At 39.1% G+C, this 23,710-nt stretch overlaps 1 protein-coding gene across 8 annotated transcripts in view; it reads right to left on the bottom strand.

Moving 5' to 3' along the window:
* Positions 1-23,710, bottom strand: part of LPIN1 (lipin 1) — a 122,511-nt gene that overhangs the window by 24,271 nt on the left and 74,530 nt on the right. For 4 of the 8 annotated variants that reach the window (XM_026674301.2, XM_087946727.1, XM_087946739.1 and 1 more), the window contains 9 exons: positions 19,200-19,400; positions 17,689-17,784; positions 16,649-16,980; positions 13,049-13,153; positions 12,114-12,221; positions 7,943-8,072; positions 5,972-6,287; positions 4,534-4,627; positions 3,449-3,639 (listed from right to left, as the gene is read on the bottom strand). In XM_026674301.2, coding sequence (XP_026530086.1) covers positions 3,449-3,639; positions 4,534-4,627; positions 5,972-6,287; positions 7,943-8,072; positions 12,114-12,221; positions 13,049-13,153; positions 16,649-16,980; positions 17,689-17,784; positions 19,200-19,400 — 1,573 coding nt within the window. The remainder of the gene's footprint in view (positions 1-3,448; positions 3,640-4,533; positions 4,628-5,971; positions 6,288-7,942; positions 8,073-12,113; positions 12,222-13,048; positions 13,154-16,648; positions 16,981-17,688; positions 17,785-19,199; positions 19,401-23,710) is intronic. The other 4 variants (XM_026674303.2, XM_087946751.1, XM_087946742.1 and 1 more) reach the window with 1 other exon arrangement.

Raw genomic sequence — 23,710 nt, 5'->3', positions numbered from 1 at the left:
CTTTTATTTTATTCAGCTGTGCCAAACACATACCCATTTTTTTCTGCTTATATCACAAGCTCAGGAGAGCTGCCTGCCTTTATTTGATCTAAATTTGATTAATTAGGTCTACTTATTTTTCTCTTAGTAATGATTTCCCAATCCATAATTTGCTCTTTCTAAACAGTCAAGTTTCACAACTGATCTTACCAGAGATCATTACTTTAGGGCAAGGGTGTCAAACTCATGTCGTCACGGCAGTGTCACATGACGTATTCGGGACCTTTTCCCCCCTTCACTAAACAGGGCATGGGCATGGCCAGCGCATGATGCATCTGGCCCATGGGCCAGGAGTTTGATAGCCCTGCTTTAGCTGTTCTGACGGTTGCTGTCATTGAAATGTCTTATGCTTCACCATTTTTTCCAAGTTTGCCTTTCCATTCCTATTTTATTCGGTTCCCCCAAACTCAGCTCTTCTCATGAACTCCTCAGAAAAATAAAAAATATTTCCAGCAGATTCACCAATCTGGTATAAGTCCATTTTTGCTGTTGATAAACCAAAAGATAAACTTCCTTCTTGAATTCTCTTGCACCTTTCCTCGTATTTGGCTTATTTCTCTTTTACAAAAATCTCATCTTTCCACATGTGGGTCTATTCTTCCATGTAAGATCTTAAGTAAAAAAAAATATTTAAAAAATCACTGCAATTGTTTGGTCATTTACACATAGGTTTGCATCCCCCTTCTCTGGCTTAGTTATTATTCTGGAATGTACCAGTATTTGAGCCAAATGAATATTGCTTCATATTTAAGTCCACTTTTAGCACTTAAAATGCCTCTTCTGCAAGTTTAAACCATTCACTGGCAATTTCATCTGCACTTACTTTCCTATTACCTGCCATGGATCACTTTCCCATGGAGTAGCTTCCTGACTGTATTCTTTTAAAAAAAAAATCTGTCATTCTGAAATCTTAGCTATAAAAGGTATTAGTGTAGTCCTTCCATTTTCTTATAACTTCTTTCGCTTCTATTAGATTTCTTCTGTGTTTACTCCTACATTAGCCATACGTTTCGTTTTTTCTCTGAACTTCTTAAAAGCTTATCTCATTTTCTTTTTCTTGATTATTTTTAGCTGTTGACAAAGGATTGAATGTTTCTTTGTTTTCTCCTGCTTCATGCCAGAAGAGTGCATTTGGTTGCCATATATCCTTCCAAGACTTTCATCCTTCATCTTTTTCTGGTTATTTAAATAGCTTGCTCTAAAAGCCATTTAGAACTTTTTTTTCTTTTAAATTTTAGGGATATTTTTTGCAATTTGGTTTTCACTACATGTCTCAATTCCTTATATAGCTCTTCTAGTTCTCTTTCACATATTGAATTTGTTCTTTAAATTGATTTTACATTCTAATTAACTGAATCAAATCTTGTTCAATTGTCTAAATTTAATTTATGCAAACAAGGCACCAATAGTTTATGGTCTGTTTCACAATCTGCACACAGAAATTTCTGGCTTACTACACTGTATTTCTCCTTCTTTGTTTCCTATTATCTGGTTAACATGATTCTATTGTTTTGTATTTGATGATGTCCATGTATAGAGGCTATTTTTATCCTTGGAGCAGATGCTGGAAACAGATTCTCTTCACAAAGTTTTGCAAAACTGTCTTTCTATAATTTCAAATTCCTCCATTTCTCTATACTTTGCCCTTCTAAACCTATTAGCAGAACTAATATAATAATGTTCTTATGTTAGCACCTCTTATAATTAGTCAACTATTCAGTTGGTCCATCACTGCATCTTTATAAGTATAAAGCTTGTAAAACATTAGTGTTTCCTGGATTATAAAACTAACAGTGATGGTCTTACAATATAGACACCCGTTTCACATTGCTTTCTTCCAGTTTGATTTTCAAATTCTTACTCCTCACTGTGCTAATTGAGCTTTTATTCAATTTACTTTGCCACCTATCTCAAACATGACTCAGGGTGGTTAACAAGGGATCAAAACAGATAAAAACATCATAACCAACACAATAAATAGCAAATATAGCAGCTGAAATAAAACCAGCCAGAATAGCAATAGCATACAGACATATACTGCTTCGTTGCACATTACAGCACTCTCTAAGTGGTTTACAGAGTCAGCCAATTGCCCACAACAATCTAGGCCCTCATTTTACCGACCTCGAAAGGATGAATCAACCTTGAGCCTGGTGAGATTCAAACTGCTAAACTGCTGGCAATCAGCAGTCAGCAGAAGTAGTTTGCAGTGCTGCATTCTAATCACTGCACCACCACAGCTCTTATAATTAGCAAAGCTATGCCATGGGCTCAACCATACATCCCTGGCTCAGTAGCAGAACCAGATCTTTAGGGCCTTATGGAAAGCTAGTAAGGTCAAGTTTAATCTCTGGGAGAATGACATACCTGAGGGTGGGCGTCATGACAGAAAAGGCTCTCTTTGTGGATTGTGTTAGCTTCCTTCAAAGCCACAGAGCCCCACCTGTCTTCACCCCCACTGAGAATTACCTTCATTACTACCATCACCACCCTTTTGGCTTATCTGGCAGAGGGTCCTACCTACTAAAAGGTCCTACCATCACTCTCGGCACCAGTGGAGCTACTAAGACACTCTGATGGTAACTCTAACCACTACATCTTCATGGTACAATTCAAAATGGCAAGGCCACAACTCTCTTTAAAGCCTTGTAGAATGTTTTGCTTATTCGTGGGTCTTTCTCCTCTCCACATGAATTTACTAACAGTGTCTTGCCATCCTTGTAAGGTTTTGCCAGAAATTCTGACTGAATTTCTCGTAAATTCTGATTTGAAATAGATTAATTTATCTTGGGCAATGCATCCATTTTAATGAACAACTGATTGGAAGGACGATGTGGCCGGCCTGCTTCCTGCCTTCTTCTCCCCAGGTTACTGGCAGCGGGGCATCTTGCGTAACCTTAGAGCAAGGTTGGGCTGGGACTTCCCAGACATTTGGCCCTTTGTGAGGAGGGGTGGCTGTTTCAGGCTGGCTTTTGGAGCTTCCCAGGAGTTCACAGGCATAAATGGGAGAGACAGGAGGTGGGAGGAGCTGCAGCACCCCTGCAGTTGGTCATAAGGGCAGGTGGACTGCCAAACACCCAAATTTTCATTATCTGATTCATTATCTTCGTTATTCTGATTTCAGGGATTCTGCAACACCCGTAACTTCAGCTCATCAGTTCCTTCGTTCAGCATTGCCATAATTTTTAACAGCTGCTGGACGAGCGGGGGAATACTGAACGAAGGACACCATATTATGCGCAATATTCTTTAAAGGAAGGATGATTGTCCCTCTTCTGTCACACATGCCTTACCACGCAATATCCACAAGAGGTCACTATACACTTTTTCATGGAGGGGGGTCGGAGCATTCAAGCCAGGCATTAAGAGTATTTTACAATAGGAGCCATGGAGGTATTGAGCATATTACCTTTGGATATTTCTTTATTGTCGCTCAGTCCGCCACAAAGCGAAATGGCAATGGATGGCAGGTCTCGGATTCCATCCGAAGTGCTTTCGACACCACTGTCCACCCCTGAGCTTCCGACTGATTGAGGGGATTGATTGGCTGAGCGGGGACTGTTTTCACTCGTGTTCTTCGAGAGGGGATTATGATCACCACTGAGAAGAGAAGAAGAATCAGTGACTTCTACTCCTTTCCAAAGCCAGAGAGGGCTCATGAACTTCATCATCTGACTCCTCTAGCCTACTTCTCCGCCTTGATAGGTTAAGCAATCACTACAGGAAATCTCTCTGGTTGAGTGATTTAAAGCCTTCAAAGACTTGTTAAAGTTTTAAATTTATTTAGCGTATGGCACGTGTTAGCCAAAGATCACCGAGGTAGGTGGCTGGCTGGCTGTGAAAGGAATTTTTCCAAGCTGTGTTATCTTTACCCATGAGACGCCTGAATGCTGGTAGGCAGTCGGGGGAGGCTTCTTTCTTGTCCCTCTGAGATTTATTCACTCATGGGAATCGAGCTGTCGACCTCAGCAGTGCGGAGGTCCAGCCCCTAGTCTTCAAATAAAAGTGCTTCTAGGTAACATGCTTGGGAAAAAAAATCACTTTCAATGCATGCTTCTAGTCTTACTCCGGTGGCTTAAAACTTTTTTTTTTTTTTTAAACAGCCAATGTACAGTCCAAAGTTTCTCTGTGCGTCTTTTGAATGGGTACTAATTTTTATAATAAACAACATAGCACTGGGAGTTTTATGTTTGATGTTTGTTCAAAAAAGATGCCCATCTATCACCAGAGCTGAAGAGGTATGATAATGTTCCAGCAAATATTTTTTTGCATGATCCTTTCATTTTATTTCTTCGATTTGTCACTTTTTAAAAATGAATTTGTCTTAATAAGAGGGGAAAAAAACCAAGCTTTGGCTTGGTGATTTTAGACAAATTTCAGCGAAGTACAGATTTTCTTCAAAAGCACAAAGGACAGAATTTTATACATGGGAGACACAAGATCCCGAGAAAGCTATTTCTATAAATGGTAAATGTCAGTTTATAGCATGCATACTTTTTAGGAAAATAGAGTGCAGCAACCTCTGGCTCCATGTCAGTCAGATCATCTAAATATACACCATCAGCACCAAGATGTCGGCTCCGTTTATCTGTAAAATGCAAAATCTTATTATTGCACAGCACTTTAAGCAAACACATTTTTCTCCTTTGAAAGACCAAAAGGGCGTAAAAACTTCTTTGATCCACTTACCACAGCTTTTATCAGGAGCTTACGGTACAAAAGAAACAAATCATAATTCATTAAAAGAGGAGAATAAAACTCGTGGCACAGAATAACAGTGGAATAAGAGACTCGGATTAGAATAAGTTTTGTGGGTTCAGAAATGGATAGGCAAATGAGATTAAGCAGGTAAAGTTGTACCTCAAGCATGGAATTTTGTGGCTGCTTTCTTATTTAGGCGTTCCTCCATTACAGCAAACCTATGGTTCATAGTACAGTTTACAGGTGGTCCTCGACTTGTAACAGATCATTTAGTGACCATTCAAAGTTACAATGGCACTGAAAAAAGTGACTTATGACTGTTTTTCACACTTATGACCGCATAGTCATGTGATCCAAATTTTGGATGCTTAACAACAGACTCATATTTTTTTTATTTTGATTTGTCAATCGCTTATAAGATAATAGGTATAAGTATAAACATGAGTAAGAATACAGGAAATAGGTACGAATAAACAGAGCCAATAGGACAGGGACGGGAGGCACGATGGTGCACTTATGCACGCCCCTTACAGAATGGGGTGAGGTCAATAGTGCTTAGTTTGAGGTTAAAGGAGTGGGGGGTTAGAGGATGTAACAACAGAGTCAGGTAGTGCATCCCAGGCATTGACCACTCTGTTGCTGAAGTCGTACTCTCTGCAATCCAGTTTGGAGCGGTTTACATTGGGTTTGTATCTGTTATCTGCAAATTCATGACAATTGTTGCAGTGTCCTAGGGTCATGCTATCCACTTTTACGACCTTCTGACAACCAAAGACAATAAGGAAGCCAGGTTCACTTAACAACTGTGCTACTAACTGAACACCTGCAGTGATTCACTTAACAACTGTGGTACAAAAGATTGTAAAATGGGGCAAAATTCACTTAACCAAAGTTCCAGTTAGCAACAAAAAATTTGGGGCTCAACTGTGGTCGTAAGTCGAGGACTACCTGTATCCTGTTTTCCATTTGAAGGCTTAGAAACTATGAATTGAGCCCTTATCTTTGCTCTTGGTCCCCCTGGTCTTAAGGAATCTGCTGCACCCATTTTAAGGAAGGGAAAGCATGAAAAGCCTCTTTGCATGTAAAGCGACTATATTCCACTTTTGTTGACTCAGGAGGAAAATTCCTTTCTCTTTTCCCCTCATTAGCTCATTTCTTGGAAAGGCCAGTTAGTTTCACTAGTAACAAGTTGTTGACAATAATACTTGGTTGCAAAAGGTGCTATATATACCCTTTTTTTTCGAGGGAGAATCTGTTTTGCTGGCTGGCTGCATCAAGCACGTTGGGGCTGGCTTTAATTCTTCACCGGCCGGCAGCGGAGGAGCTGCTGCCCCTAAAGTCTCTATCTCTGTTTGGGATGTTTCGGGTGCCAGGAGCTCTATTTCTTCCACAATCAACACCGTCTCATCCTGCCCAAGGTCAGTCAGGGAAGAGAGGTGATGAACCTCTTCCATATCAGTACTCTGGATGACTCGAAAGTGAGTGCTTCCAGAAGGATTCACAGTCACTGAGGTGCTGGATTCTTTTGGCTTGTGTGGGATGGCAGTCTAGAAAGGAAAAAGAAAGGGGCATATTTTTTTTTTAAAAAAAAAGGTTCCTGGAAAAAAAAGAACACAAAATTACACAAAGCGTGAGGAATGAAAGCAACTGTGCTGCACTCATATACCACAGGGCAAACCCCTCTTAACAGTTAGGATTATTTCATAAAATGCACTGAAACAAATCGGGATTTGCTCGCAAGTATATTCTCCAGACAGAGGCAGCCTTGCTTTCTGGTGTGATGCTTTTAGACTTTTGCTGGCTACTATATCCTGGGGTACAGGCTCACGATGACATGATTTTGACAGAGTTGCACCACCTTAGTCTGGGCAGCGGCAGGGTGGAAGGCCACTGGGGGATAATCTTTGCACTGAATTCTATGAAGGAACAGTACTGAGAATTCTTATTGAGGATATGACAGCATCATTGTCAGTATCCGAAACAGAACATAACTTCAGCTCCTTCTTCTGGACCATGTATGAAATAGTTAAAAAGGAGAGTAAGAGATTAGATTTCTTTATTACAGAGACCCAATATTCTGCTTGTAATTCAATCCACATTTTGAACACTAGAAGCGTGGAAATAATTCTGGAAACCCAGGTTTTACAGTTATCTTGGAAGTTATGTAGTCATAATCAGGCATCCTGGTCAAAGAACACTCCTAAATACGTGTAAAACTATTTTAAGTGAATTCAGTATCTCAAATTCTGCGCAGAATTGAGGTGTTGGAAATCAGTCAAAAACCCATTTGTAAGTTAAAGGCCACACAGACCAGGCAACAATTTTGCTTCCTTCCACATATTCAATTATTGTGTTTTCCAGAAAGTGACAGAGGATAAATGATGATGATACAAATACAATACCACGCGTTAGTTTTGCAATCATACATTTGATTCCCATCTCCTCAAAGTGCCACTGCTAAGAAAACATACGGAAGCATCACCATTGGCTTCATCCTTTTTGTATCAACCAGAAAGTATTCTTAGTTTTAACTCCAGCTTAACTGAACAAGCAAGTATCTAAACCATGAACAATACTTGGCTGTTTGGACAAACCACAATTAAAGCTAACTAAAATGTGTCTAAAAGAGAAATAGATTCTTGTTCTCTCTACAAAGCCATGGCAAAACACCAGGTAGAAGACTGGGCTAACAGTCCAATATTCTTAACACTACAGTAATGATACGCTATGGTTTAAGGTAATATCTACATCAGGGGTGTCAAACTCAAGGCCCACGGGCTGGATCGGGCCCACGGTGCCTCTGCCAGTGAAAATGGAGCTCGGGAGGATCATGTGAGGCCCTCCTGAGCTCCGTTTTCAGCTGCAACAGCTTCCTGAAGCGTTCTGCCAGCGAAAATGGAGCTTGGGAGGGACCTCCCAAGCTTCATTTTCACTGGCAGAGTGCTGCAGGAGGGCCTAGCTGTTGAAAACGGAGCCTGGGAGGGGTGCCCCCAACACGAGTGACATCGAACTGGCCACACCCACCCAGCCCCCAATCCTGATGCGGCCCTCCGCATCAAATTGGACACCTTTGATCTACATCTTCCCTCTGTATCTATTAGCCACTTCAGAGTTCTACATCCCATTCAGACAGAAGAGGAACTTCAAGTGTTCTATTTTAAAAAAAATCTGTAATATCTCATTCTTGTTTCTTTTCACATACCTTTGTGGCTTGAGGTAGTTCTCCCCAGTCCCAATGAATCTGAGGATTATTGTTCGCAATGCTTCTTTCCAGAGGTTTACTGACTAATTCAGAATCACTTTTAGGAGTGAGAGGTCGCGAATCTGAAGGGCTGCAGGAAGAAGAGGGAAGAATCGGGATGAGCATGACCATAAAGCAGGCTGCTCCATTTTCTATTCTGAGTGCCAATACTGTATGGGCTTAAGCCGACTAAATCAATTTGGATATAAGTCTTGATCGAGAGACAACCCAAACTGCTGGCCAGAGGAGGCAATTAAGATGATGTTAAACTAAAGGGAGATTCAACATTCTGAAGCTAAACAAAGAGCTAATAGTTCTTCTGTTTGACATAGAAAAGAGACTTCCAAAGACTTCCTTTGGGAATTCAACCACATGTATGACCGCACCATAGCCACTGAAACATGTACAAGTGCACAAACAGTAAACTCACTGTGCTTTTCCCCTTTCAACAGATGATTTGCCAAATGGGCACAGTACACGTTTTCAAGTAATCAGTCTTATGCAAAGGTAAATTGTATTAGTTTCAACAGGATGCACACTTTAAAGGAAGTTGCCAGAGATCACAGCAAAATAAAAGCTTTAGGACCATGCCTCTACCCTCCAGGAAAAAAACAGAAAGGCTTCTTCTCATTCTTTGAACAAGGTCAACAAAAGATAATGCTGACTATTATTGTATAGGCCCACGCAAAGGAAGACACATATGGGAACGGGCAATGTGCACAAACAGAGACAGCGGCTCCTGAAACAGGAAAAACAGCACACGGGTATGCGTATCTTGACTTTTATCCTCTTAAGCTCAGAATTGCACAGGACTTTGGATAACTGTACAAAAGGTTTCAAGCTCAAAATGCCCATTTTAAATTCCAGGCAGGTGATTCAAATTTGAAACACGCTGTCGGAATCTTACTGGAACATTCAGAACCCCAAACAGCTTTGTCTCAAGTTTGAAACAGGCTTCTGAAATCAAAAGAAACTTGTTTCAAGTTCAGAATACGACTGGTTTTGTTCAAACAGAACATTTCAACACCATACAATCGGTCTGAACTTGAAATGGGGTGTTTTAAGCTCAAACTGCTTCAAAATCAAAACATGTTGTCTTTCCTGTTGAAATCCATGCAGATCCCTTCACTCAGTGGGGCTATTTTATAAAATTGCTGACACAAAACGATCCGTTTGAATCACTAATGTGACTGGCACCATAGCAGAGGACTTGCAGTACAAAGAGCAAGTTGAGTAAATAAACTACATGTTTAAAGTATGTATAATTTGGGCACTGCTTAGTTATGGCACCATTAGTCAATTATTGAGGAAGAAGGAAGAAATTGGTGCCTACATTTAATTTTTAGAGTGTGCACACAACGATAACATGGCACAATGGGAGGGAGGGAGGGATGAATTATTAATGCTAGTAGAAATGTAGTCAAAATTATATCATTTATACATAAAAAAACAAGGGCTTTACAAACATTGATCCTCTCTATTTCCAGATAAAATGGTACGATATATAGTGGTTATTCAATGGCACATAGTATGGATAAATTAAGGTGGAAGAAAACTAATAGCCAGTGGTATATATAATTTCATCAAGAAGAAAGGAAAGCAGAAAAAAATAAACAACTTCATTAGCTAGATAGGCCTTTACCCTGGAAAATCACTGTAAAATCACCCAGGAGGAAGAATGGAAACTGCTCATTGAAATCAGTGGCACGACGGGGAAAAAAAAAATCTTAATGTAGCTGGGACTAGGCTAAGCAACTGACCCACTATCTCAATCCAGAAAAAAAAAATACAGAACAAAAAAATACAACCTGGAAGATGTAGACCCCTAACTGAAAGCACACTGTAAATGTTTATTTACAGGCGGCATTTATTTCTGTTGCAATAATAATCCCCAGGAAGAAAGCTATCCCTTTCGCACAGGCTATCTTAGAACAAATGCTGAGGGATCCTTGGCGCTCTCTAAGTTTGGCTGTTTCCTTGCAGACATTTCATCACCCAAACGAGGTAGCAACATCAGTGCTAGATTTTATAACCTGCTTTCAAAAAAAAATCAGCAATTTGAATTGCAAGCAAAAGGAGGAAAATGGCTACAACATGTTTTCCTCCTCCTCTAGCTAGTGAAGTAGAAAAACAGACTTTTATTGTCCTTTGGGTTTTACTTTTACAAACTCTAGATACAATCTGAAAATTACAGAAACTTTCCTGGTTGTGAAATGCACTGATGTTTCAGAATATAGAATTATATCATTAAAATATGCATTTAAATTATAATAGCCTCGGGGTAAATATGAATTCAAGTATAGTCTTATTCTTCATTTCTTTATATTTAAGGATGGCTATAACTTGTTTCATAATGTGGAAAACATATAGGTGAGCAGCTTGTGTACATACGTGAACCTGATGCAATAACAAAGGATAAAGAAACCTATTCAGAGAGCTGATGGCCGTTTGCTCTCAAATGTCACTCCTGATATGAAACTCAACAACCACAGAAATGGGAAGTGTAATTTTTTTTCCCATCAGACACAGGCCAAAAAAAAAAGGGGTGGGGGAGAAGCAAATGCTGTCCGAAGGAAGGAAGTTATGAATCTATAAAAGCACACCAGCCAGTGAGCGTTAAAGGAAACCCCAGCCACAAAACCTCCTTGTGACAGAGGCTGTCAGCCAGTCTAGAGATTTCCCATGCCCTAAAAGGGATGTAAGCCATTAACTAGGGGACTTCCAATCCCCCGTGGATTTCTCTTGCTTCAGAACCATTTCAGTTTCTGATTTATACACTTTTTTTTTTCATGCAAACCTACAACTCACTTTTGGCTTCCTTAAAACGTTTTTGGGACAGTAAGCTTCCGGAGATGGAAAACGTCCACAACTACCAGTAGCTGCAAGATCAAGCTAAACTTTTCTTTGTTGAAAGTGATGGCTACAGTTTGCATTTGAGTGAAGTCTTGGGGGCTGTGGTGCAGTCTTGTCCTGCACAGCCATGAATCACTTTTAAATTAACTTTCCTTCAAAAAGGATTCTTATCCTAGAATTATATGACCTATTTCATCTGTCTTGTAATTTTATTTTATTTTGATAAATATAAATAACTCAAGGTGGCAAAGATATGTAATACTCCTATTTTTATTCCCCCCCCCCCCCAATAAAAACAGTCCTGTGACATGAGATGAGAATGAGAGTGGCTGGTTCAAAGTCACCCAGCTGTTTTGGAGGTCTAGAATAATCTATTGCTACATATATTCATAAACTTATAAATTGGATGCATACATTTTTTTAAGAACTGTTAAATTGTAAGAACCTGTTACTGTAAGAAAGATATTTTGAATTAGTTTGGTTTTAATGCTAATATAAGGAGTAGATTCTGGCATTTTCCTAGCCAAGAGCGATCTACTGTACACTTCCTTGTCAATAGTTCTTCTGACATGAAAATTGTATGTGCAAAATTGGTTCTTTTCACTGAAAAAAAAAAACACCTCAGAACCAGAAAAGTTTCATTTCTGCACCCAAATCCCTTGGCAAGTATGATTGGAGACATATACCATATATATAAAATATAGTACGATTAGAAAAAAACAATATCCAATTGATTGTGCAACACTGAGGAAATCTTCTGACTTGCTATCAAAAAAACTACCCTCTTCTCCGCTAGTACAGAGGGCTGGACTATCGGGAACCTGGAGTTTAAAAACCCAACTTTGGAAAGGCAGAAAAATCAAGAATGTAAGGCAGTAATTAATGAATTACAGGCAAGGTGAAAGGAAGGATATTAGAAAAAATTCTGAAGAAAGGAAAAGGAGTAGAAAACAACAAGTGCCATGAAATCTATGTGCAGCATCTAGAGCAGGTAGGTAGATGATAGAGGGATAGAAGGATGGACAGACAGACAGACAGACAGACAGACAGACAGACAGACAGACATAGATGCCACCTACTGTTTGATGGGAGATTTATACTTTTTGTACAATTAATACTATGACTTAAAAATCCCAGGCAAAAACCTTATGAATGACTTCCCAGTTTCCTGCCACGAGTTAGTAAACGATATCAGTTTGAAAAGGTCCACCCATTTTGTATACCGTTAACAGTATTAAAAGGTTAATCACCAATCCAAATATGCAACTGGCTGTTCTACCTGTCTGCAGCAGGACAGTGGGAGGTCCGGTCAGGACAAGAACTAGATAAGCTTCCCTCTGCTGGAACAGTGAGATGAGAGGACCTCCCTATGCAAGTTCTAGGTTTACTGGATAGTATAATATAGCAGGAGGGGAGGGAAAAAGAGAACGATTAGACCACATTATCCTGCAATATGTTTCAAATCAACCCGTGTTGCTGAGGCTGTCATCTGCCTCTTGGAAAACAGGCAAATTGGGTTAAACAAAAGTGAGTTCCTAAATGACAAGATCCAGCACTGCTCTATGCAAGACACAGGAAGGCAGAATAAAGTTCAAGAAACCACTAAACCACTCTACACAAATGCTTAACAAGAAGCTGCAAACAGCACAGGCGCCATTATACTTTGTGGTAACACAATCACCTCAAAGGAAGCAGCACTCAATCCTAAAGAGACATAAAGGCTTTGTGTATGTTTATACCAAAGAAAAGAACATTATACCTAAAAATGGATACTTTGGGCCAACAGTTTTCTGAAATTAAGCCTAACAAGATGAGAGATCAAACCATTCCTGTTACATACGAAACGTATAGAAAATCTGTATTCAAACTCTGTTAGAAGGACAAAGCTTAAACTAATCCTTCTCAGCTCCCAACTTAAAAACTGTTCCAAACAATTCATCTTCCCACAGTTTTGAGGTGAAAGAAATTGGCTTACACACATTCACATATAACATATAGCTGAGCCCTGAATGTGTGACTGAAACTGGAAGTGTTGAACTGGAGTTTAAATGGTCGAAATGGAATTGAAACCAGAGAGATGCTCATAGGATTAAATCCAGAAGCATGAAAAGTCTTGTCCTTCCTTTAATTGCTGAATAGGTCTGAAAAGGAAGAATACGTGAAAAGGGTTCATCATGGAGATTATTTGATTTATCCTGGTAACATGCATTGTACCTCTGTCTGGATGTCCATTCTCCATCTGAGTGGGGATGAGCAAGCACATTTATAGAAGAAACCACCCCGATGTCTTCATCCCTGCAGAAATCAGGGACAGATGATCTGAAGATGAACAATACACAGAAAAAGAAGGGTTTTGTTTCAAATGCCCATATCTAGCATTGCATACAGTAATAATGGTACAACAAAAACATGTAAAAATTAATGCATTTTAAACCCATGGATGCTATTGTGAAAGATTCTAGATGCTTTCAGAAAAATGTGCTAAAAATGGATTCTACTTTCTGGCAAAAAATGTGTTTTCTACATTTCTCATAACCACCTGATTTAGGAATTCTTGGTAAAACCTATTATCATGTTACAACACATCATATCCAGGGGTGGGCTGCTAGGGGTTCACAGGGGTTCGGGAGATCCTCTTGCTAAGATTTTGCAGTTCAGAGAACTCCCAAACCCCACTCCTGGCTGGCCCCGCCCACCCTGCCCCACCCCTCCCTGGGTGGGCGGGGCCAGCCAGGAGTGGGATTTGGGGGTTCTCTGAACTGCAAAATCTTAGCTAGAGGATGGGTGCAGGCGCATGTGGAGGTTTTGGGTGCAGGCGCATGTGGAGGTTTTGGGTGCAGGCACATGTGGAGGTTTGGGGAGGGCAAAAACAGGCCTCCCAGAAGTTTGGGAAGGCCGGAAACGGGCCTATTTCTGGCTTCCAGAAAGCTTCCAGAGCCCATGGAGGCTGTTTTCGCTTTCCCAGAGGCTCGAGAAAAGCCTCTGGAGCCCAGGAAGGGCAAAAACGCCCCCCTCTTCGTGCTGCAGGAGGCCAACTAGGCCATGCCCACCATGGCCACGCCCACCCAGCAACCAGGCAGAGAACCCATTGCTAAAATGTTTAAAGCCCATTCCTGATCATATCATATATATCATGTCTGAAGTTCTTTCCAGATGAACGCTTTAAAATGTTCTAGTAATTGTTCATTATAAATTCAATGGAGCAAACAGGTGGTGTTATTATCTTATTTGCTGTTTTTTTCATCTTGTTTTCACTTAATGAGATACAGTAATTTATTTTGAAAGAGTACAGGAGTATAATGCTTCAAAATTACAGATGTACCACAACACAATCAGCTGAGGGAGGGGTAAAACAAATAGGCAACTTTACTTAGACATTTTGATCATCTGAGCATGTTTTTTTTTTAAATAATATTGTGAAATATTACAAATACATATATTGGTAGGAAGACATTGATTCTGAAGAAACATGGATGAAGCATCTCTCAACTGCTAGTTGAAAATATTCAGTCAACCACTGTTCTCTAGGCACAATATTTTTACACATTCATCAGCTTTATCCAATTTCATGAATCCTTTTACTCAAGAACTTGTCGCAAATATTAGGTCCCTTTGCTGTTACAAAACATAAATGTCAGAAAACAGCCACAGAAGCTGAATGAGTGTTTTTGGAGTGTTTTGAAATTTCCAGCTAATTTTTCAAAAAGGTGCCTATATGGATGAATGAAATATTTCTGTGCATTTGGGCAGGAAAAAATAATTCCCTTTATTTACTTCTGAAATAAAGGAAAGTAGTAAACAGAGGGAGACTAGCATCTACAATAGCAAGGACAACTATGGTAGGAGGCAGTCCATAGGGATAATAACTTATCTATGAGGAAAGTTGATTTAATAACAAAAATCAGAGCAACGAATTGTTTGGATGCTATGCTGCAATTCATGTACACACCATTTTAAAAAACAATACAACATAAATGGGGGACTTCCGGTTTGAGCTTCTTTGGCGACAGACCGAAATCTCGTCTCTGTAAGGCTTCGATCCGTGCTCGCCACTGGAGCGCCCCGAGCCGGCTGGTTTCAGGGCTAAGCCACCTCGTAGAGGTGGTGAAGAAGGGGGAGACTGCCTGCAGGGTTGAGGAGAGCCGCATCTCTCCTCCCCAGCTAGCCATTACTCCCTTTCCCGAAGGCGGTTGTAGCGGTGGTCAGAAATGGCCACCACAAAGAAGAACTCAACCCGAAAAGAATGTGCAGGAGGAAGATAAGAAGAGAAAGTTTTGGTTGACTGGGTCAAACAGCAAAAGCAACAAATAAGGTACCCTGGAATTGAAACTATTAAAAAAATAAAAATAACATTGTTCCCTAAGAAGATTTTTAAGCTGAGAAGGACAGAGAAAAGGGAAACGATTTGTTTTTGTTTTTTTTCTCCTTTTCCTATACTGACAGCTAAGAGACTTAAGCAAGAAATTGGAAAAAAATCCACTTTGACATTAATAGGCATTTAATGCTGAAAATAAAAAGTCAAAGGGATAATAAAAATTTCTGGATAATCAAAAGCTTTTGAAAACAGGAAAGGAGAGAAAAAGAATAAAAGGGCAGGATCTGAAAGGGAGGAGACTGCCTGGAATTAAAAAGAACTTACAGCAAAATCTCAACAAGACTTCCAAAAGATAAATTTTAACTGAAACATCGCAACAAAAACCCCAGGAAGAGAAAGTGGAAAAAGAAATAAGAAGAAATAACTCGGGACTATTTGGATTACTTGATGATTTCTGGATTTTTGGTTATTGTATCTGAATGACTAAAATCAATCAGGTGGTTGTTTACAACTGTTTAAAATGGCTCCACTTTTAGAAGAACTGAAAATGGAACTTTAAAAGTACAAAGAAGATGCACAAGAAGGGAGAGGTTCTTTTGGCTTCGTATTTCAGTTTTTAGAAATGGAGATTTGGAACTATAAGAAACAACAAGAAATGCCTGCAGAACAAGAAGATTGCGACAAAGAAGAAGCCATCTTTAATGAACAAGTAATCTTAGGTGGGGGGAAAAAAGGAAAGGGGGGAAAGAGAATGGAAAGTTTAAGATTGGGAAAAACAACTCCAAAAAAAAAAAAAAAAAGAGTGAAAAATAAGTATAAAATCAGAAAGCAACATAAGAGGGAAATGCAGAAGAGAGAAATAGAAGTAGAGAGACAAGGGGGTAAAAAGGGGAGGGAGAAGATGAGAGGGAAGAAAGAAAGGAAAAGAAGTTATAAAGGACAGAAACAAAATATAGAGAAACAGGGCCTATTTAGAGATAATGGGTGAAAATTTAATGGAAAAAGGGATTCTGCAAAGGTACATAAGATAGTATTGTTATATTAGAAACAGAAATAATTTTAGAAAATATGAAACAATGTATGATTAAAATGTAGAATAGTATAAGATATGGAATAGAACACAAAAAGGAGCATGAAATTGAGTTTTGTGTCTGTATAAAGAAGTTCATCCCGGGAGCATGCTATTTTCAAAAAAGATGTTTTACTTATATTTTGTATGTGTGAAAACCCAAATAAAACTTTATTTAAAAAAAAAAAACAATGTAACATAAATGACAGCAAGCATAACCTTTAGCTGTTCAACTAAACTCCACAAGATAACCATAATACTGTAATCCTGTGACTTTAATCAAAATAAAAGCTACAATGTATAAGCATTCTAAAGTTCTTGTACTATAAAAAAGCAGAAAAAATGTATTTAAAATATTTAAATGTTAAACTATTGTTCAACTTGAAATTAAAAATTAACACTGAATGAATTAGACCCTCTAGATGAATACCTGGAAGTAGTATCTAGCAGCTCATTTTCTTCATCGGAACTCATTTCTATAGGGAACATGTTTTCGTCTTCAGTAGTATCGGCATTTTCGTCTCTTTTTGAAGTGTCTATTTTATGGGCGGATTTCCTTCTCCTCTTCCTTCTTTTCTTGACAGAACAACTTGCAATCATGGATTCAGGGGCAGAAGGAGAAGTAGGGATAGGTAACTGTGAAGGACCAGCAGTGTCCATGCTCCTTAACCTATCAGCAGAATTTCTCTTCAGCTGTAATTCCATGAGAGAAGATCCCTCGGACAAAATGGGGGATGTAGCCAAGTGGTATGGAATTGCCTCCTTAAAGAAAGGAAACACAAGTCTGTTGACACCTGGCATCTGTCAACTCAAATGAAACAATAGTGAATTTATATGCTCCAAATCTGTTCTGAACCAGTGAATCTTTCAAGGCCGGCAGAATAGGTATGTGTATATATACAGAAACCTAAATATTACAAATACACATATATGCACACATATCCATCCTTTCCAAAAGCCCTCTTGACAGAAACTCTTCTGGAAAAGGCAAACTCAGCAAAATGTACAAATCAAGAAAATATCTCAAATTTAAAAGCTGTGGCTTGCCAGGAAGTGAGCCCTGATAATCCTTGATTTTAAATGTTAACGATGTTGCAAACTTGGCAAAAAAACTGATGATTTAATGTATTCATCATATGCATACATTATATTCTATGCCAGATTTCCTCTGCTAATGGCTTATCTACTAGAGAAAACTAGAGAAAATTATTTTAAAAAACCCTAATTTTCTTCCATAATGTCTAGCAACTACTTAACATAGTTCTTTGAAATAAGTTGAAGAATGTGCACTAGTGGCTATTTTAGACATAAATCTAGTCCTATATGACAAAAAAAAACTTAATATAGTAGATAATCCTACAATTGATTTCTTAAAACAAACATCAATCCCTTGTTTTGTTATTGATTTCTGTGTTCCCTTGTACACTATAAAATATGACAAACAAAATACATATGGTGGGCTGGTCTCACCTCTTTGTCATCTGTTTCCTCTACAAAAAATGCTTCTCCGTTGTCTCCTAATTTCATGTGCAAATCCACAGATTCTCCATTAATTTCTATGTCAACCTTGAGAAAGACAGAATGCAAAAAGTACATGGATTAAAAAAATATCCTCAAGAAAATATGTCATGTGAAAGAATGAAAGTGAAAGAACTTTTTACCCATTTTATAGCAACAGGGTCCAAGTTGTTAAAACACTTCATATTATGTCAGCAATTTCTATTAAGGTTGATTATAGCAATGGCAGCATTTAGACTTATATACCGCTTCACAGTGCTTTACAGCCCTCTCTAAGCGGTTTACAGGGTCAGCCTATTTCCCCCAACAATCTGGGTCCTTATTTTACCGACCTCAGAAGGATGGAAGGCTGAGCCAATCTTGAGTCTAGTGAGTTCGAATTGCCGAACTGCTGGCAGCCAGCAGTCAGCAGAAGTAGCCCACAGTACTGCATTCTAAACACTGTGCCATTGCGGCTCGTATGCCTTTAAAAATGAGGAAAAACTGCCTTAAGTTCTGTGAAAGACTCAGATAATAATGTCTGAATCCAGAACTTCTCAGATGTTATTAGTCATTATACTACACCAAGTAACATTAGGAGCGAAGACCATAATCTAGCAAAAATTAAGAATCATTTACTTACCTCAAGTGACATCTGATTTAAGATCATTTAAATCTACTTGTTTCAATACATGTTCTGCAGTACGTGGTTAAAACCACATTATATAAAGTTCATAAAAGAGCTTAAAGCAGTCATTAATCAAGGGATAGGCTGAGGTGAGTAACTAAATAAGCATTCATTGCTAGATAGCTGATGAAAGCCCTTATGCACAACAAATGATTCCTGAGTAAACAATCAGTCTGACTCACAGCAGTTATAACTCACATAATTCTGAAAATACTGATAACTTCTTTTTAAGAAATCCCCAGGCAGTGTTTCTTTATTTGGACTCATTATCATTTGATTTCCTTCAAGTGTTATAGATCAACTGTATTTTTTTAAAAAGATTAAATGGCTGTCAGACACACACCTGAGCTCTCCTCCAGAGTGTCATAGGCTGGATTGACAAGTTGCTATTTATGGCTGCAGCCACCATGCCCTTTTGGAAAGCAAATGAAATAGGAGGGTGGGAGTTTTTCCAGGCAAAATGATAGAAAGTCTACAGAGAGTCTCAGCCATCCACGTCATGGTTGTCCCAAAGGTGCTTTTTAAAAAAAGGCAACTGGACTTTGTTTTTCCTTGAAGACAGTTCACTTCTGATCCAATAAGTTTCTTGGATGAGAAGCAAAACTTGTTCTTCAAGGAACAAGTCCAGTTGCCTTTTAAAAAAGCACCTTTGGTTCCAATTGTTCCAATCCTTGCGCCCATATTCAACATCTTACCAATTTAACAAATGCAAACCCTTCTTTTTGCAATATTCTGGACAAAGAGTAATCTGAAAAAGAAAAATCAAGCTGATTTTTTTTTTTTTTTTGTTCCTTACCACTTTTTCCTTGGAACGCAGAACTCCCATTTTTCCAAAGCGTACGTGAAAAGGTGAACATTGGAGGTTTCCATTAGGCTGGCGGATAACAATGATATCAATGCATCCAGACAACGTGGCCGGATTTAATCCTTTATAGAGCTCCTTCACTGTCACAAAGACCTGCCCTGCTAACTGTCCAACGTAATTCATGGTTTGTGCCTGGAGATGAAAAACAGAAGAAAATTATCACTAGATGATTGCTGATTTGCATCCGTACAACAGCTGCAGAAAACACTTGCAAAGCCAAAGTAATTCTGCAAAAGAGCAGAAGAGCAAATAATTCTTTGCATTTAAAACAAAATCAGTCTTCAGTAGAATTGACCATATTTCTTCAGGCCAGATCTAATCAAATAAAGGATATGACCTGGCCTTCAAGCAGAAAATGAGTGGGAAAGAAGGATACAACAATAACAAAATTTGACCCCTCACACTCTTGAATCCAAACACCTGCATTTATCTCTGATTTCAATCTCCGGTTCATGCTATTATGAGCCTATTTATTAATTTGATTTACACCCATTGCAAACGAGATTGAATCATTGAAATAGCAAGCCGCAGATAATATGCTGATAAGAAATACCATTATACCTTCTGAAATGTGTGATAACCAACCTATAGAACCATCCTACAACTCAACTGAAAGCATTTTGCTTGCTATTAAACATTGCGCATTTGGCCAGGTACATGGAGCATGTCCCCAGGTAAGAAGGAAGAGGAGAGACATCAAAGATGAGAAGGCGGAAATAAAATGAGCAGATTAGATGCCTACCACTTTTTTTTCAGTGCTGTTTAAATAGCAGGAAATAACACCCTTGAGTCTCAAAGGTAGACAGAATCCCACACAGAGTAAGCAAAAGAGCAGTAAAAAAGCAGACTGAAAAGGTCATAGACCAATAGATCTCTCCAGATTCCATCATCAGGCCCTACAATACTCTTTGATGACTCTTGAGGATATGGAAGACCATTAAATGGCAAATGTGGTTTCTTAAAACTGGCAATATTTTAATTCACCCATTTCAAAACCCTGAGAAACTCCTGAAAATTAAAGCATTAAGAGACAAAATTGGTGATTTGCCCCTTAAAATTCTGCCCAAGCCAGAGAGCCCTGCTTCAGTGATCTCATGTCATCATCATTGCCAGATGCTACTCTTCAGGCTGAAAACATTTCTTTTTCCTTTGATGTCCTGAGTTTATCCTACTTTGTGATGAACAAAATGTTTAGTTAGGCCTTTAAATCAATGTGTTGTAAATATTAAACTTGAATTCAAAGTCCTGCTGATATTTTGCATGAGAATGAGCAGCCATATTTCTCCGTCTAACATAGTACCATTGTGAGTGGGATAATGTATTTTTCAATGCTGCTTTTGATTCCTTTCTGGAAGACCAGTGGCACACAAATATATCACAATGATCCCTTGGCCTTTCCTCTGACATAACAACTGAGATAGTTGCTACTGTTCATAAAAGTGCTTGAAAGCCTTCCCAGTATGGCACCTTTAAGATATGTGGTCTTCAACTCCCAGAATTCCCCAGCCAGCATGTACAGTACTGTAGATCTCCATGTTGAAAACAACTAATAGGCCTCTCTCTCAGCTAGCAAAACAAAATTCCACCAAGAATATATTTTGCAGGACATGAAGGCTCAGATAAGCTGGCTTGTTGTAGCCAAACTATGAACCCATTATAAACAAATTCCAGTGACTGCAAGCTCTGCTTATACAACAGCCAATGTTCAGTTTCTTGTACTGCTTGCTCCTGCCTGCTCTACACACAAGTCTAAAAGCAATTATCTTTTTTGTTGGCAGAAGATGTACTTGTTCCTTGTGTGGGTAGCAGCCTGTTCTTTTGTATTTATGTGTGACTGTGTGAAAACTAATTCTCACAACAGCCAAAATCAGTGGTGATGGGATTACAGAGGAAGGACAGAAGGTAAATCAGAACCTACTAATTGATGCTTGAGTAATCTACAGTAGATCAGAAGCATTAGTTGTTTAAACTGAGTAATAATAATAGCAATAATTCAAAATTTGTCTGTGAACTCCTCATCAGTTTGTTCATCAAGAACGCTTGGGAGAAAACCAAGAACAAGGTTTGATTGAAATTATATGTAAGTTTGGTATTCCTGTGTTTCACAAATTCTTGGACTGATCACATGTTTGAAAGCTGCTTTTTCTTCCACTTGTACCTTATATCTGCATGTGAATGGGATCCAGCTGCTACAAACAAAAAAGCAAGTATAAACTGGACTCCAAAACTGCAGAGCATCGGCACAACAAGCAACAATAATAAGAGGTCCACTGGAAAAGCCCTTCGGGACAAGAAAGGAGATTTCTTTCATATCATTCAAAACAGACAGGGAGGGCTCGAGGGGAAAAAGATAAACAGTGGAAAGGCTATCTTCAGCCACAAAGCTATCTTTAGTTATTTCCACTTTTCCTCTTCGGCATGACCCCTTCTGCTGCCACCACCAACACACACACACACACACACAGCCAGGATGCAGCAGGAAACATCCTGCCAAGCCAGTGTCAAGCATCTCACAGCCAGGCCTTCTACAATACTGAGAATCAGGAAATAGGCTGAAAGAACATAGAAGCATTCTGAAGCCACAATCTACTGAACAGCTCCTATGTTTCTATCATAGCCTTCTTGAGTACAAAAGTTTCCCCAGGCAGCACAAAAAGGAGACTTCTCCTTAATCTGTAATCTCAGCAGGCAGGTCCAAAATACCGTGTATGCTGCTATCTGGGAGGGACTAACAAGATGGCACCTTCCTTTCCTCAGATTCATGTACAAAAGTTGATTAAAATGAGTAGGGAACCCTTTCTGATAACGCTAAGACACCTTCATGTCCACCTAGAACAGGGGTAGGAAAACTTGGCTCTTTTATCACTTATGGACTTCAACTCCCAGAATTCCTGAGTGAGTCATAAAAGGTTCCCTATCCCTGGCCTACTGGTTTTTTCAGTTGTGGGGGAAATCAATTTTTGACTTGAATGGGACTGTTTAATATACAAATGTAGGACATATAAAGGACATATAAAGAATATGTCCTACATTTGTATATTAAACAGTCCCATTCAAGTCAAAAATTGATTTCCCCCACAACTGAAAAATCAGTAGGCCAGGGATGGGGAAGCTTTTATGGCTCACTTAGGAATTCTGGGACTTGAAGTCCATAAGTGGTAAAAGAGCCAAGTTTCCCTACCCCTGACCTAGAACAAAACAAAAGAGTAAAGAAGGAAAAAGAAAGCTGATTTTAGCAATAGCACTTTGAATACCACTTCACAGTGCTTTACAGCCCTCTCTAAGCCGTTTATAGAGTCAGCATATTTTCCCCAACAATCTGGGTCCTCATTTTACCCACCTCGGAAGGATGGAAGGCTGAGTCAACCTTGAGCCAGTGAGACTCGAACTGCCAAATTGCAATCAGCCAGCAGTCAGCAAAAGTCGCCTGCAGTACTGCATTCTAAACACTGCACCACCACAATTTGTGGTATTATTGTGGTATGATTATGTGGTACATATCGGTGGTCCTTTTCTTATAACTATGATTGAGACCAGAATTTCTGTTGCTAAGTAAGGTGATTGTCTTCCAACCTTTTTGCCATGGTTATTAAGCAAATCACTGCAGTACTTAAGTTGAATCATGTGTCATTACATGAATCTGGCTTCCTCCATTGACTTTGCTTGTTGGAAGCTGGCTGGGAAGGTTGTAAAATGGCAATCACATGACCCTGAGACACTAACAATACTGGTTGGCAAGCACCTGAATTTTGACCATATGACTGTGGGGATGCTGCAATGATTGTAAGGCAAGGACCGACAATCGTAAATATTTTTTTTCAATGTCATTGTAATTTCAAAGAGTTGCCAAACAGATAGTTGTAAGTTGAGGACCATGAGTATCCCCCTCTTACTAGCAACAGATTAAAGTAAAAGAATTAAACTAAAAGAGATTACAGCATTTTCAACATGACCAATTCCATATAACATAAGATGCACGCACAAGAACAAGAAGGGAGGAGAGGAATGAGGTACTCTACAATAGAATAATTCTCAAATGGTCAGCATTAGACACTGAAATTATAAATAGATAAACATCTTGGAATACCATCTCCTGTACTCCTCCACTTTACATGGTATGGCTAGAATGTCCTAAGAAGTCGACCTTATGAAACTGGGCACAGATTTAGCCTAGTGGGCAGAAACAAGAGTGGTCAAAACCAGAAAGTAGCCATCTGTGCCCACCTTTTATTTCCTTTCTCAGTTTTCTTTCCACAAAATCAATACTGCTTGCGTTATTGAATAGGAAGTGCTATACAAGCCTATGAAATGGCATTTTCCCATAGGTTTTTCTTTGCCAACTGATGATAAACCATAAAGTTATCAGGCAGAGGAAGATGTGCAGAAGAGAGAACAATTCATTTTGGTCACAACCTGGATAATCATTTTCAAAACAATGATTT

This window comes from Notechis scutatus, chromosome 1 (genome assembly GCF_049901735.1).
Source record: "Notechis scutatus isolate UNSWTSFEM ecotype Mainland chromosome 1, rNotScu1.2, whole genome shotgun sequence".
Lineage (NCBI taxonomy): Eukaryota > Metazoa > Chordata > Lepidosauria > Squamata > Elapidae > Notechis > Notechis scutatus.
The sequence above is the reverse complement of the archived record's forward strand: the minus strand, read 5'-3'. Positions and strand labels throughout refer to the sequence as shown.